At 69.4% G+C, this 12510-nt stretch overlaps 1 protein-coding gene across 3 annotated transcripts; it reads right to left on the bottom strand.

Annotated features, from left to right (window-relative positions):
• Positions 1–1038: 1038 nt before the first annotated feature.
• On the bottom strand, positions 1039–11020 carry TMCO3 (transmembrane and coiled-coil domains 3). Of its 3 annotated transcripts, none has more exons than XM_037528665.2 (12): positions 10425–11018; positions 9274–9453; positions 8518–8709; positions 7682–7810; positions 7141–7233; positions 6387–6573; positions 5497–5614; positions 4421–4616; positions 4135–4285; positions 3004–3083; positions 2613–2762; positions 1041–2112 (listed from the first exon to the last, which is right to left on the bottom strand). In XM_037528665.2, the coding sequence occupies exons 1-12, from the start codon at positions 10866–10868 to the stop codon at positions 1999–2001; spliced, it is 2034 nt and encodes a 677-aa protein (XP_037384562.1). In that variant the 5' UTR covers positions 10869–11018; the 3' UTR covers positions 1041–1998. The 3 variants fall into 3 exon arrangements, with proteins under 3 accessions (XP_037384563.1, XP_037384562.1, XP_054557509.1); XM_054701534.1 differs by having other exon boundaries at positions 2052–2112; positions 2613–2749; positions 10425–11019; XM_037528666.2 differs by lacking the exon at positions 7141–7233 and having other exon boundaries at positions 1039–2112; positions 10425–11020.
• Between the last annotated feature and the right edge of the window lie 1490 nt (positions 11021–12510).

Raw genomic sequence — 12510 nt, forward strand, 5'->3', positions numbered from 1 at the left:
CCGTGTCCGAGTGGACGTCTTGAGCTGGGTCAGGGTGCAGGTGGCTCCCCCCTACACCAGGCAGCAGCCGCGGGCCCTCTCCGCACTGCCGTCTGTCCAGGCCCCACCCGGGTCCGGGCTGCGCTCAGGAGTCACACGGAGCCACAGCTGCCGCCAGTGAAGACGCAGGACGCGAGTCCTCCGGAGCAGCCCAGGGTGGGGCCAGGAGGCACCGGGCCACCTTGCACCCGAGACCAGGAGCCCCCACGCTGCTGCCCACCCCGCCCGGGGCCCCACCTTCCAGCTGGACCCGAGGGGAGGCGCCACCTAGCCGTCCCGGCCCCCACACTGCGGCCAGCTGACATCCACGGGGAACAAGGAAGCCCTGACCGCCGGGCCACCACAAGGCCCAGGGCCAGGTGGGAAATGGCCTGTGGTGCTGGCCTGAGTCCAGGGTGTCCTGGGGTTGCCCTCCAGGGCCCCAGGGAGGGTCTGCCCTGCTCTCATGGCTCCTGGGGACACAGAGCCCGCCGTGGCTGCACAGGCTGCATCAGGGAGGTGGACCCTGGCCACCCACCCTCTTACCCCAGTGCTTACAGGGTGGCCTCCCCCCCCCAGGCCCCTGCAGGGCAGGGCCCACGCCTGAGGCCCAGGGGTGTCGGCCTCTCGCCCCAGCACCCCCAGGGGGACCCTCCTCCTCCCCGCACAGGAACCCCGGGGCCTGCCCACTCACTCCCGAACTGCGCGCGCCGGTCCCGCTCCTGGTGGACAACCCTGCCCTGGATGAGACCGAGTGCCCTCCCCAGGCTCTGCAGTCGTGACACCCTCGGCCCTGCCGGCCGCCCAGACCAGCCGGTGCCTTGCCAATGCGCCAGGCACTGCTCCAGGCGAGCTGAAGGAGCCCCAGTCTCCCTGCCTGGCGCCAAACAGCCCCCTGCACCACCGCCCCCGGGACACGACTGTGTGTCCACAATGGACGACAGGGCAGGTCCAAGGCAGAGCAGGTGTTGTGGCAGGGCCGCCCTGGCTGGGGGCCAGCTGACCCTGCTCACCAGCAGGGACCCGAGAGGCGGCTGGGGTGTGGGAGGGGGTGAAGAAGTCGGAAAGTCTCAAGTCAGAAGGCAGGTGTGAGACCGGACCGCACAGGTGACTCCTAAGGGTGGCGGAGAAACCCCACCATCCGCCTCAGGCACCTGCTGCTTGGGGCCCTGGGAGCATCTCGAGTGAGGCCTGGGAGACTCTGGTCTCAACCGTTGCCCTCCCGGGCGTAAGGGACACATGCCGGGAGGACGGAGGCGCATCACCCATGGGCATCACCCGCAGTCTCCCTGGCTGGAGCTCAGCACGCTCCACGCACAGCTGCCAGGAGGCCGGAGCCAGGCCGGGCCCCCCACACAGCCAGACCTTCCCATGACTCAGAACAGGCAGTGTGTGGGACCAGTGTGTCCACCCCTGCCCGCTTGTGGCCAGGCCGAGACGGCTCCCACTGGCCTGCAACCCCAGCAGCTCCGGCTTCTCTGCCAGATCCCCGTCCAGGTGTCGGGTCCTCCCTGAGCGTCCAGCCTGAGCGCTCTGGGGAAAGCTGTGTGGATGCAGCCCCGGGGAGGAGCTGGACACTAGGCCAGCACGAAGCTGTCACTGGACAGGACATCCAGCAAGTTTCCATTAACTCCGAGGCCCGAGGGCACCGAGTCTCACTGAAGCGCTTCAACTCCTGTGGTCAAAGTGCGAGAGGGTCGTGCCCAGCGAGAAGAACGCGCGACGTGTTTTATTTAAACTGTTACAGTGACGAGCACATGGATTTCCAGAGACGTCCGGCCTTGGGGGGGGCCTGCAGCCTACTGAGAGCAGCTGGGCAGCAGGCACGGTGCTGGGGTGCACGCTTGCACTTGTCTGGCAGGCGCAGTTGGGTGGCCTCGCACCATCGGGCGAGGTCAGGTGTCCCATGTCCAAGCCCTGGGGAGGCACCCCAATGTCTTGGCCCGGCTGCCCTTGGTCTCGGAGCCGCCGGCCCTAGGGTCAGAGACTGGACCGCCGCTCCTGGCGGGGCAGGCAGTGCGTGATGGCCGCTCGCCACAGCACCGGTGCCAGCAGCAGGCTCAGCGTGGTCACGCTCAGCACCAGGAGGTACACCTGCAGGGGCAATGGGTGGGCTCCCCTCAGGCTGGGGCGCCTGCAGCGGGGACAGACTCGGGGGGCAGAGCCACGAGGAGAGAAAGCAAGCACAGGAGGAGGAGGGACCTGTGCGGGGCCCGAGGGTGGGGTTTGGGCAGCAGACAGTGCAGGGGTGAACCCCAGGGCCTGGCAGCTGTGGGGGGTGGGGGGGTCTTGCCCGCATCCACGGCACCGGCTGGCACCCGGGGCCGAGCAGCCTGCAGATGGGGCTTCTGCAGGTGGTTGCACGGATCTGCAAGCCCAGCCCGGGGCTCTGGGGCAGTGACCGCCCCAGGGAGACGCGGGCCTGGCCGGGCAGTGGCACGGCAGACTCCGTGAGGCCGGAGGACGGCGGCCGCTACTTGGCGCCCCGTGGGCTTCATGGCAGGTTCGTCTCCGAGGGGAGCATCGCAGGACACGCGTGGCGGGGCCGCTGCCCCCCGGCCCCCACCAGCAGCCCAGCACAGGCAGGGACTCACCTCCCGGGAGATGATGCCGGCGCGGCGTGCGCGGCTCCCCAGCACGAAAGAGAACTCGCTGACCTGGGCCAGCCCGGCCGCCACGACCCACTTGATGTGCTGACTGGCCTTGGGCAGGAGGAGGGACAGGACCAGAGCTGCCAGGACAAACTGACGTGGGGTGTCAGTGGGGGCGCCAGCAGGGGGCCCCTGGTGGCCGCTACACCCGCTGCTGCACCCCAAGACCAGGGGAGGCGCCTCTGCTCATTGAGGGCAGAGCCCACCTGCTCGCAGCCCCAGGGCTTGACATACATCCCGACTCAAAGGGAAAAGGCCCTCAGCCGTCCCAACCCCGCGGCTGGGGTGTGGGGGGCCCTGCCGGCCCCCCGCGCCCCAGGACCCACGCACATACCTTCACGCCCACCACACACAGCGTGAGCACCAGCAGCACCGTCAGCTCATAGACCACGAAGGTGGGGAACACGTGCAGACCTGGCAGGAGGACGGGGGCTCAGGACCCTGACGCCGGCCCCCGCAGGCGCACAGACCACCCCGGGCACTTGCTCGTCCACGGCCGGATGCCCCTCACTCCCCGACACCCCAGGCGGCTGCCTGTGGGACTTTTCGGCCTGAAACACTGGCCAAGGGGCGGCCTGGAGGGCGACGTGGAGGGGCCCGGCCTGCCACCGCCCCCCACGGCCCAAGGGCCCCCTCCTTCCCGGTTTTTATTTGCCTCACGTATTGAGCAAACAACAGCAGCGTCTCCTCCTGGCCACTCCCCAGCCATGTGCCCCCCCCAGCCGGCAGCTGGGCGCCTGACCCCAGCACTCGCCAGCCCGTGTCTACTTCACAAGACCCCGTGCCCAGGGTCCAGGGCCCCGGGTTTTGGAGCCGGCTGCCGTCCTTACAAGTCCCCCATTGGCCTCCTGAACGTGCCCTCTGCAGCCAGCCCCAGTGATGGACACAGAGGCCTCGGGGCAGCTGGCATGCTGGCCCGGCCCCGTGCAGGCCGGCAGTCACCAGCCGCCGCAGCGGTGACAGGGGTGGCGCAGGGCGGCTGCATCCTCACGCCCACCCAGTCCCTGCGGAGAGACGGGCTCTCGCAAAGACTCCTAGAGCAACCAGGGCTGAATGGGGTCGAGAGGCAGGGCCTGGACCCCATCTGGACGCAGGAGCAGCAGTGTATGCACAGAGGCGCCTCCCCAGCACCCCTGGATTGGGCCAGCACCAGAGGGAGGCGTTCAGTCTCCGCCTGGGGGACGAGTGGACCCAGCCTCGCGCCACCAGAGCCACCTCCCCTCACAGGCGCGACCCCCCTCAACTTCTGAGGTGTCAAATAAGTGTCCTTCCGACGGCCGTGTCCACGCTGAGCTGCAGGGCCGGACCAAGGGCAGTGCCCACGCCCCCGCCACACTCCTCACTCAACAAGGGTCCTCGACGCTGACCCCGCCACCCACCCTGGACGCGCTAATAACCGGGCTCGGGGCCGCTCCGCAGCGCAGACACCGGTTGCGGCGGGCGGGGCCGCGGGGAGGGACGGCACCTATGGACGCGAAGAAGAGGATTGCCAGGAAGTCGCGGATGGGCTCCACGCAGGACAGCACCTCCTCCGCCACCAGGTGGCCCTGCGAGGACAGCAGCGCGCCGGCCAGGAAGCAGCCCAGCTCCATGGACACGGCCAGCAGCTCCGTGGCCTGCGAAGGGAAGGGCCAGGGGTTGCATGCGCGTGTGCCCCACCTGCACACACCGTGGGCCCCGTCTCTGCCCCGGCAGGCGCCAGCTGCCTGCTCCCCACCTGCTCCCATGTGCGCCGGCGCCGCAGGCCTCACCGTCAGCATGAAGAAGACCAGCGCACACACGCCCAGGACCAGGGCCTCCCTGCCCGCCCGGCTCTCCGCGTGCAGCTTCCGGCAGTACGGGCCCAGCAGGTACGACTTCAGCCCCAGGCACAGCAGCAGCCCGGCGGCCAGCGACAGTAGCGTCTGCCCCACCAGGGCCAGAAGCCGCAGCGTTTCCATGACGACACTGGGGCGAGAGGGGCCGGTCACGTCCAGCCGCTGCCCCAGACTCCATAAAGCCTCTGCCCCTCAGCCAACAGACCACGCCTCGCGATCCACACGCACGTTCACTTCCAAGTGTCAAATCAAGCTCCAGCACCCCGGGACGGCCACTGGGACCCCAGGGAGAAACAAGTGGACCCCAAAGAGGAAAAGCCAGAGAGGTGTGGCCAGCACTGAGCCTGCGTGAAGCAGGGGCGCATCTGCCAGAGCCACCGGAGCCGTGGTAGGAGGTGCAGAAAGCGTCTGACAAAACCCCACATCTGCTGGAGATCGGGGGCGCCGACACCCACGACCTACACGGCAGGCACAGGGGTCCTGGCCAGCGCCGCCAGGAGAGGCAGGACACAGGGCTGCGGGGGAGGCAGCAGCCGGCTCCTGGCGCTCAGAGCAGTTCCTGGGCCACTGTTACGCTTCTCGGTCCCTTCTGACCAACGGCGTTGCTGGGGCACGAGGTGGGCGCTCTCTGGGAACGCAGACAGCGGACACTAAAGGGGCCGCGCCAAGGCCCCCATAGGCCCTGGCCAGGCTCCCCCACCCAGGCCACAGCCTGCATCGCCCAACTTGCTTCTCAGCAAACGAACTTATCCGTTTGGTTTCTCTTCACGCAACTCCGAGACAGTGCAGCTCAGGGTTCGTGGGAGAACAGAGGAAATGCGGGGAGACGGTAGCGACCGCAGCGGCCAGGACGACAGCTCGCACACACGCAGGCCCACGCACATGGGTACACACGCTGCACACGTGCCCGTGCCCCGCGCGTTCTCTGACCTCAGGAGCTCGACGCCATCAGTGCCCAGGGGCCCGCCCCGCCGTCCCGGGGAGCCCGGCGTCCCGTCAGCGCGCCATACCTGGGGTGCGAGCCGGCGCCAGCCTGGGCGAGCGTGGGCACAGCGGCCATCAGCAGGCCCAGCTGCACGTCCTGCGTCACCAGCATGCCCAGGAGCACAGCGCTGTAGTCCAGATCACCTGCAGGAGCAACCGCCATCGCCCGTCCATGCAGAGCCCGGCCGGTGGGCCCAGGTCTCCCGCGGACCCTGATTCCCGGTAGCTGACCGGCCACTCTCCTGCCTGTTCCAGCGTCCAGGCGCTGCAAGCAGGGCCCTGTCTGCCAAATTCATGAGGCCCTATTCCTAAGTGAGTTTGGGGATTGTGCCGCCTGGGTTTTAATCAGGAACATCGAGTCCGCGGCTGCGGGGAGGCGAGTGTCTCCTCCGGCTGTGACCCCAGCCCCTGCACGCGGCCGACACCCGGTCCCGAGCAGGGCCGACTGCAGGCCACGGACACCGGCGAGCAGGCACCCAGGATCGCTCAGTGTGCAGCCTCAACCACAGGCCCTGGCCAAGTGGGGTGCGAGCATGGGGTGGGCTGGGCTCCAGGCGCCCCCTGCGGGGTGGCACGGCCCCTCTCAGGCAGGTGGTGGGGGTCCAGGGCAGGGGAGCCAGATTGCCCAGCACGGCCCGCAATTCATCCCGGGGAGGGGGGCACGGGGGCCTGGACGTGGCTGTGCCGTGGGAGGAGTGCGCCCCATGCTCGGGCCTGCTCCTCGCAGATGAGCGCTCCGGCTTTTGCCACCCCAGAACATGCTAGAGGCGCTTTTTTTTGCCAAAGTGGAGGTGGGAGGCCCTAGACTTGGGGCGATTCAGCTTCCACGGGCACCTGCTCAGGGCCCAGGACTGTGGCCGCAGCTACAAGCCTCAGGGAGCCCCACGGCCCCACCGGCAAGTGCGCCCAGACCCACCTTCCTTGTCAGCCCGGCTACTGCCCACCAGGAACCTGGACACCAAGGGCGTGCTGGACAGGGACAGGCAGGCGGAGAGAAAGACGCTCTGAGAGGATCCGAGCTGCAGCAGGCGCCCCCAGAGCAGGCCACAGGCCGTCATGAGCAGTGTCATGTAGCAGGGGCCCTGCAGGGCGACGCGCCACACCTGGGAACACGGCAGGCCTGAGCCGGCGGCCAGACCCGGGCCCTCCAGTAAGATACCCACGTAGACCGCTCCTCCCAGTCCTGGCCGCCCCTCACTTGCTGAGTTTGGAAGAGCTGAGGTCGCCAGGGCCGTCGGCGCAGCACAGGGGACCCACCTGCTCAGTGACCGTGCCGGCCAGTGGCCACATTGGACAGACACGGAGTCAGCACACAGCTGCGAGGGGGGTCCCAGAGAGCTCGCCCCCAACCCCAGCTCTAGACAACAGTGGCCATGCACGGTGCTGAGGGGCTCCCGGGCCCAAGGGGTGACGGCAGAGGCACGGCGGGACAGGAGGCGTGGGGGCTCCAACAGCCCTGGGCGAACGCAGGGACGGGGCCCCGAGCCGCCCGCCTCTCCTGTATCTGCATCACAGCGCCCGCCAGGAGCTCCGCCAGGGTCCTTCCACCCCCAGAAGGCCTCGGGTGGGCGCCCACACCCAGCACCACCCCGGCCCCCATGGGATGGCTGGCTCAGCGGAGGCGTGCAGGGGTGGAGGGGGGGCAGCAGCAGGCCGGGCTAGGCCTTCACCTTTCTCAGCTTTTCAGGGGAAAACTCCAGGCCGACGAGAAAGAGAGTGAAGAACACGCCAAACTCCCCCAGGGTCTCCACTTGCACGATGGACTGAAAGACGAGCATCACCACGTGGCAGCCCAGGGCCAGCTCAGGGCCACCGCGCCCTCCCGGCAAGAGCGGCAGCAGGGACGGGCTCTGAACTCCCTGCAGCCGAGACGCTCGGGCCTGGACTAGCCGGAGGGCGCCCACGCACCTCCCCAGAGTGCAGACGGCCTGGGCCCTAGCTCCACCTCCCTCGCCCCTCCTGCATTGGGCTGGGCGCAGAGCCCTCCTGCGTTGGGCACACCTGAGTGTGGCTCCCACAAGCAGACCCTGTCCAGCCGACCAGCCCTCTGCCGCCCACACGGGCTCTATCCAGGCGGTGGCCATCGGGCCACTGTCCTGGCTCAGAGGCTGGTCCTGCCCCCACACTCCCTGAGCCTGTCGGCGCATCGGCCAAGATACCATGGCCCGCGAGGGCCCCGCAGGCTTCTCCTCTGGCCAAGCTCGTCCTCACCTTGATGCTGTTCAGCCCCGAGGGCCCGAGGAGCACGCCACAGACGATGTAGCCGAACATGGCGGGCAGCCCCATGGCCGCGCACAGCCAGCCGCAGGGCAGCGAGAGCATGCCGATGGTGACGATGTCCTGCCGGGGACAGGACGGGCATCAGACGGCTGCTGCCAGGCAGGGTGGGCAGACTGCGCACAGCAGGGCTGGGCAGGCACGGTGTCCAGGCGCCGTCCTCCTGCCGCGCATGGGGTGCTTTCTGTGTGCGCGAGGGTCTCCGACGGCCTCACAGCCGCAGTGACAGCCCCGAGGCAGCGCGAGGACACTCAGTGTTTTCTGGCCCAGGGCCCTGGGAGAGCCCCCAAGTCAACAGACCAGCAGCGAGAGCCAACTCAGGAGGGCACTGCCAGAAGCCAAGTCCACCAGGACAGGACACCCGTGTCTCGAAGCTCCTCCCAACACGCACTGGGGCGCAGGAAAGGAGGCTGGGCAGCAGGCCTGCCTGCCCTCGGGCCCCCACCCCACCCCTGCAGGGCACCAGCGCTGGCAAGTCCACCCTGGCCGATCGGTCAGAGGGATGTGAACTCGCCCTCAGCAGGGAAGGCAACGCTGAAGCCAGCCGTGCCTGTGAGAAGGACGAAGCTCCGTGGCTACAGGTAAGCCCGTCATGGCGGGCGCCCCGTGTGGATAGTTCTCCAGACCCGTGGAGTGCTTTTCATTTTAAATATTGAAATTCTTCACTCCTTCGGGAGCAGGAGAAGGGGTTCTGAGCACACGAGGCGGGAGCCCCGGTCATGTGTCTGGAGGGAGGCCAGGCCCAGAGCCGTGGGCAGGCGGGGGCCCACCTTGATGAGGTGGTGGTCCGCGCGGGGGGTGGTAGCATCGCGGGGCCGGGCCAGGATGTACTGGTTGCTCTGGGAGTCGATGAGCATGCTGAGGCCCAGGCCGCCCTCCGCCTCCCGTCGTGTGAGATTCTGCCTGGAATCGGCCTCTTCCTCCTCCAGCCTCAGAACCGCCTCGAAATTCACCCCTTTGACCTGCGGGAAGAACCAAACTGTGTCTTCGACACCAACCAAGCTCTTGGAGAGCACTCGGGGCCCAGGAAGGTGGCCTTGGTGTCCTGCCCAGAGAGGCGGGACCAACAAAGGCCAATCAGACACGTCAGAGATTTTCTTCCATTAAAGGAGTGACTAAAAGGCCTCCCTGGTGGTGTAAGGGTTAAGGTGCAACCTATGAAGCAGTCCGCTGCCACTGCAGCTCAAGTTTAATCCCCGGCCAGGGAGCAACCCACATCACGAGGCAGACCTCTCCTGCCTCGCCCGCTGCTCCCCTCAGCAGTGTACTTGGGTCAGTCTGCCTGTTCTGCTCCCCGCTCTGTCTCTGGGAAATCCTCTCACCCTCCCACGCATCTGATAGCATAAATAAATAAACCTAAAAAAATAAGAAGTAACTACAGACAAAACCATTTAGGGTTTCTGTTACTCCCAAACACGTGCTCTACTGCTGGGGGGTAGCTGGCGCAGGGCGAGGCCTGCTGCTGGTCCAGGCGTTGCCCCCACCATGGTGAGCCCCTCCCACCGTGAGCCCCACGGGCCCCTCACCGACTTGTTGTCATCAAATGCGTGCTCCTGGATCTCCTCCTCCAGGCGGTCGGCGGCCCGGCGCACGTCCTCCAGGACCTCGTCCAGCACGGACAGGCTCCGGTTCTGGTGCTGCGCGTGCTTGAGGGCTGCAGCCTGATGCTTTTCGGCGGCCAGCAGCTCCACGTACTCTGATTCCTCCTGCGTCGGGAGATGTGAAGCATGAAGGCAACCAGCGCGGCCTCCCCAGGGCGCCCGCCGCCAGGGCCACTCAGCCCAAGTGTCCTGGCTGCTGCACGTCGCCGGCCGTTCTGCAAAGCATCCAGGAAAAGCTGCTGCCTGCAGCAGCACCCATGCGTGGCTGCCCCACGGAGCCCACTCACTGAACAGGGCCAGCGCCTGCCACGGGCCCTGGCTACAGCGGGCCTCACACTCACTCAGCTCGACAAGTAGGCGGAGTCACGCTGCCTCCAGGGGACACAGGGACTCTGACCCGTTAGACCTGGGTGGGGTGGCCACTAACGGAGTTTAACGCACGTACCAGTGCGCCCAACCTCGCCTCGGCTGCTAGACGCCTACTCGCGCCCGAAGGGATGGGCAGAGGGCCTCCCCTCTCACCCTTTGGCCAAGCAGGCTTCCTGGTTCTTCACGGCAAGCCACCCTGTCAGGGCCTGGGTACCCACTGATGCCCAAGGAGCGCCAGTGTCCCAACTGTGGGAGCCCCCGCCTCGGGGCCAGCCCCAAGCAGGCAGCACACGGGAGCCACCGCCCCACTTTGGCCCCCGGCACGCCTGCCCGCCTGTCCTTTCTGTGGCCGGAGGCCGAGCCACCTGTGGCCTCAAAGTGCCGGCATGTGGGAGGTGGCAGCGGCAGCAACATCCCCCCGACTGGCATGTGGAAGAAAGTGACCCGTGCCAAGATCCTCAGTTGGAACGTGCAGTGACATAGTTTACTGTGGCCGAGTGAGCGCTGGAGAAGCCTCGAACCTCACGCTGACGGGAATCGTGCCAGAAACTCAGAGTTGTTGGGAGAACTGGAGCAACGACCTGACTCACAGGGACCCACCAGCGAGTGACGGGTAGACGCCAAGATCCTGGGCCCACCCCGCCCCCACCTCTGGGCCGCATCCCCCCACTCCGGCCCCCTGTCTGCGGGGAGCCGTGAGGACGGACCTTGATGGCCGCCTCCCGCAGGGCCTCCAGGCGCTGCCGGCTGCTCTCCTTCATGTTCCCCAGGTCCCTGGAGTCGCCCTGCAGGGCCCGCTGCAGCCCGAGAAGGGCCTGGAATACGGAGTTTTCGCTCTCATCCAGCTCCTTCTGGAAGATCTCCAGCGTGTGCACCTGGAACAGCTTCTCTTCAGCGGACAGGCGGGTGCGCTGCCCCACGGCGGCAACGGCCTCCCTCAGCCTGCTGACTGCCACCGACTTCTGGCGCAACAGCCCTGACAGCTTCCTGCAGTGGCCCAGGGTCCACTGGCGCCGCGAGGCAGGGGCCGCTGCCCGGCCACGGTCCAGCTCGATGGCCTGCTGGGCAGCCTCGGCGTGCTCCGCCGCGCCAGCCAGTGAGTGCAGCACGGGCAGCAGCGCCCACAGCAGCGAGCTCTCCAGGGCCCTCATGGCCGTCGCGGGCGCCTGCAGTGCAGAGCGCACATCACGGGCTCAGCTGGAAGGGAAGAGAGAGTTGCTGTCAGGGGTGTGTGGCGACTCCTGGGGCCAGTGCCGAAGCAGCAAACAGCGAGCAGGAGGCGGCGGCGAGCGTGAGCCCCAGACGGGCCCACAGCTGCTCGCCAAGGCCCAGCAGCACCCGCGCTCCTAGGCGAGCCTGTTTCGGGCCGTGCCTCCCAGGCCAGGGCCGCGGGCCTCTCCCGCACTGCCCCAGGCTGCTGTCCGCTCTCCCAACACCACCGAATCGCGAGTGGAACTACGAGCCACACACGCAAGGCCAGGACGGATGTCTGGAGCAGAGCACAGAGACCCCCAAACAAAGGACCCAGGGGTGCAGCCTCCACCCTCCCCTTTGGCGTGTGCCAGCAGGGAGGAACCCCGATGGGGGCGGGGCGGGGCTGCCCTGCAGTGTGAAGGGGCAGGTGGAGGCCAGCACGGGTCACCCGGAGTGACCCGCAGCAGGGCCCGAGCCTGTGAGCCCGGCGGGACCGTGGACCTGCGCCCGCCGCGAGGGCAGGGAGTCCCGGGAGGGGCGCGGCGCAGAAGCCCCTCGGCTCTCCTGTCCGGGGAAGCGCGGGCCTGGCCCCGGCGGCCGCCCGAGGGGCCGCGGACAGGGCGCGGCTGCTGCGCTCACCGGCCTCGAGCCCGCCAGGGGCGCTGACCTGGGGGCGAGCCGCGCGGGCGAGCCGGGGCAGCCGGAGCCGTCTGCTCTCCCTGGAAAAGGGAGACTGATGAGAACTGCAGGAACTGGCTTAAAATCGGAGCCCCCCCCCCCCCCCCGCCACCGGCCCCGCGGCTCGGCCGGCGCGGGCTGCGGCCCCGGGGCTGCGCGGGGCCCGGGAGGGGCCGGGAGGGGCCGGGAAGCGAGCGGGCGCCCGCGGCCCTCCCCGGCCCTCCCCGGCCCTCCCCGCCCCGGCCCGGCCCGGCCCCGGGAGACGCTCCCCGCGGGGTCGGGACCCGAGGCCCAGCCCGGCCGGCCCCGCGCGGCCCCAGCCCCAGGGACGGCGGCCGCTGCCCGGCGGGCCCGGGCGCCCCGCGCAGGCCGGGGCGGGCGCGGTTCCGAGGCGCGCGGGCCGCGCGGGGCCGCCGGGGGCCCGGGAGCCGCAGCCGGAGCGGAGCCCGCCCCGCGCCCGGCCACGTCGGCCCCGCGCCGCCGCCCCGGCCCGCCTACCCGCGGCGCCGCTCCCGGCCTCCACGCGGCGCGTCCTGGCGGGCGGGCGGCGTCCGCGCCTCCCGCCCCGCGGCGCAGGCCCCGGGGGGGCGGCCGGGGCACCGGGGGCCGCCGCGCTCGCGGGCACGCCGTGTCGGGGGCGCGGCCCCTTTAAGAGGGCGGGGCTGCGTCCCGGCGGCCCCCAGGCGGCGCGGGGCACGTCGGGAGTTGGAGGCGGCGCGGGGCATGCTGGGAGCTGGAGTCCGGACCCCGGAGCGGGGCAGGGCGGCGCGCGGGGGGGGCGGGGCCGGGGCCGGGGGCGGGGCCCGGCGGGCGGGGCCGGCGCTGGGGCTCGCGGACGGGTCCTGCCGCCAGCGGCTCCGAGTCCGCGGGGAGCGCCCCGCCGGCCCCTGGCCTGGTCTGGCGGCGCGGCGTCCGCGCGGG

Source organism: Talpa occidentalis, unplaced genomic scaffold, assembly GCF_014898055.3.
Source record: "Talpa occidentalis isolate TD23 unplaced genomic scaffold, MPIMG_talOcc4v2.1 talOcc4.5, whole genome shotgun sequence".
NCBI lineage: Eukaryota > Metazoa > Chordata > Mammalia > Eulipotyphla > Talpidae > Talpa > Talpa occidentalis.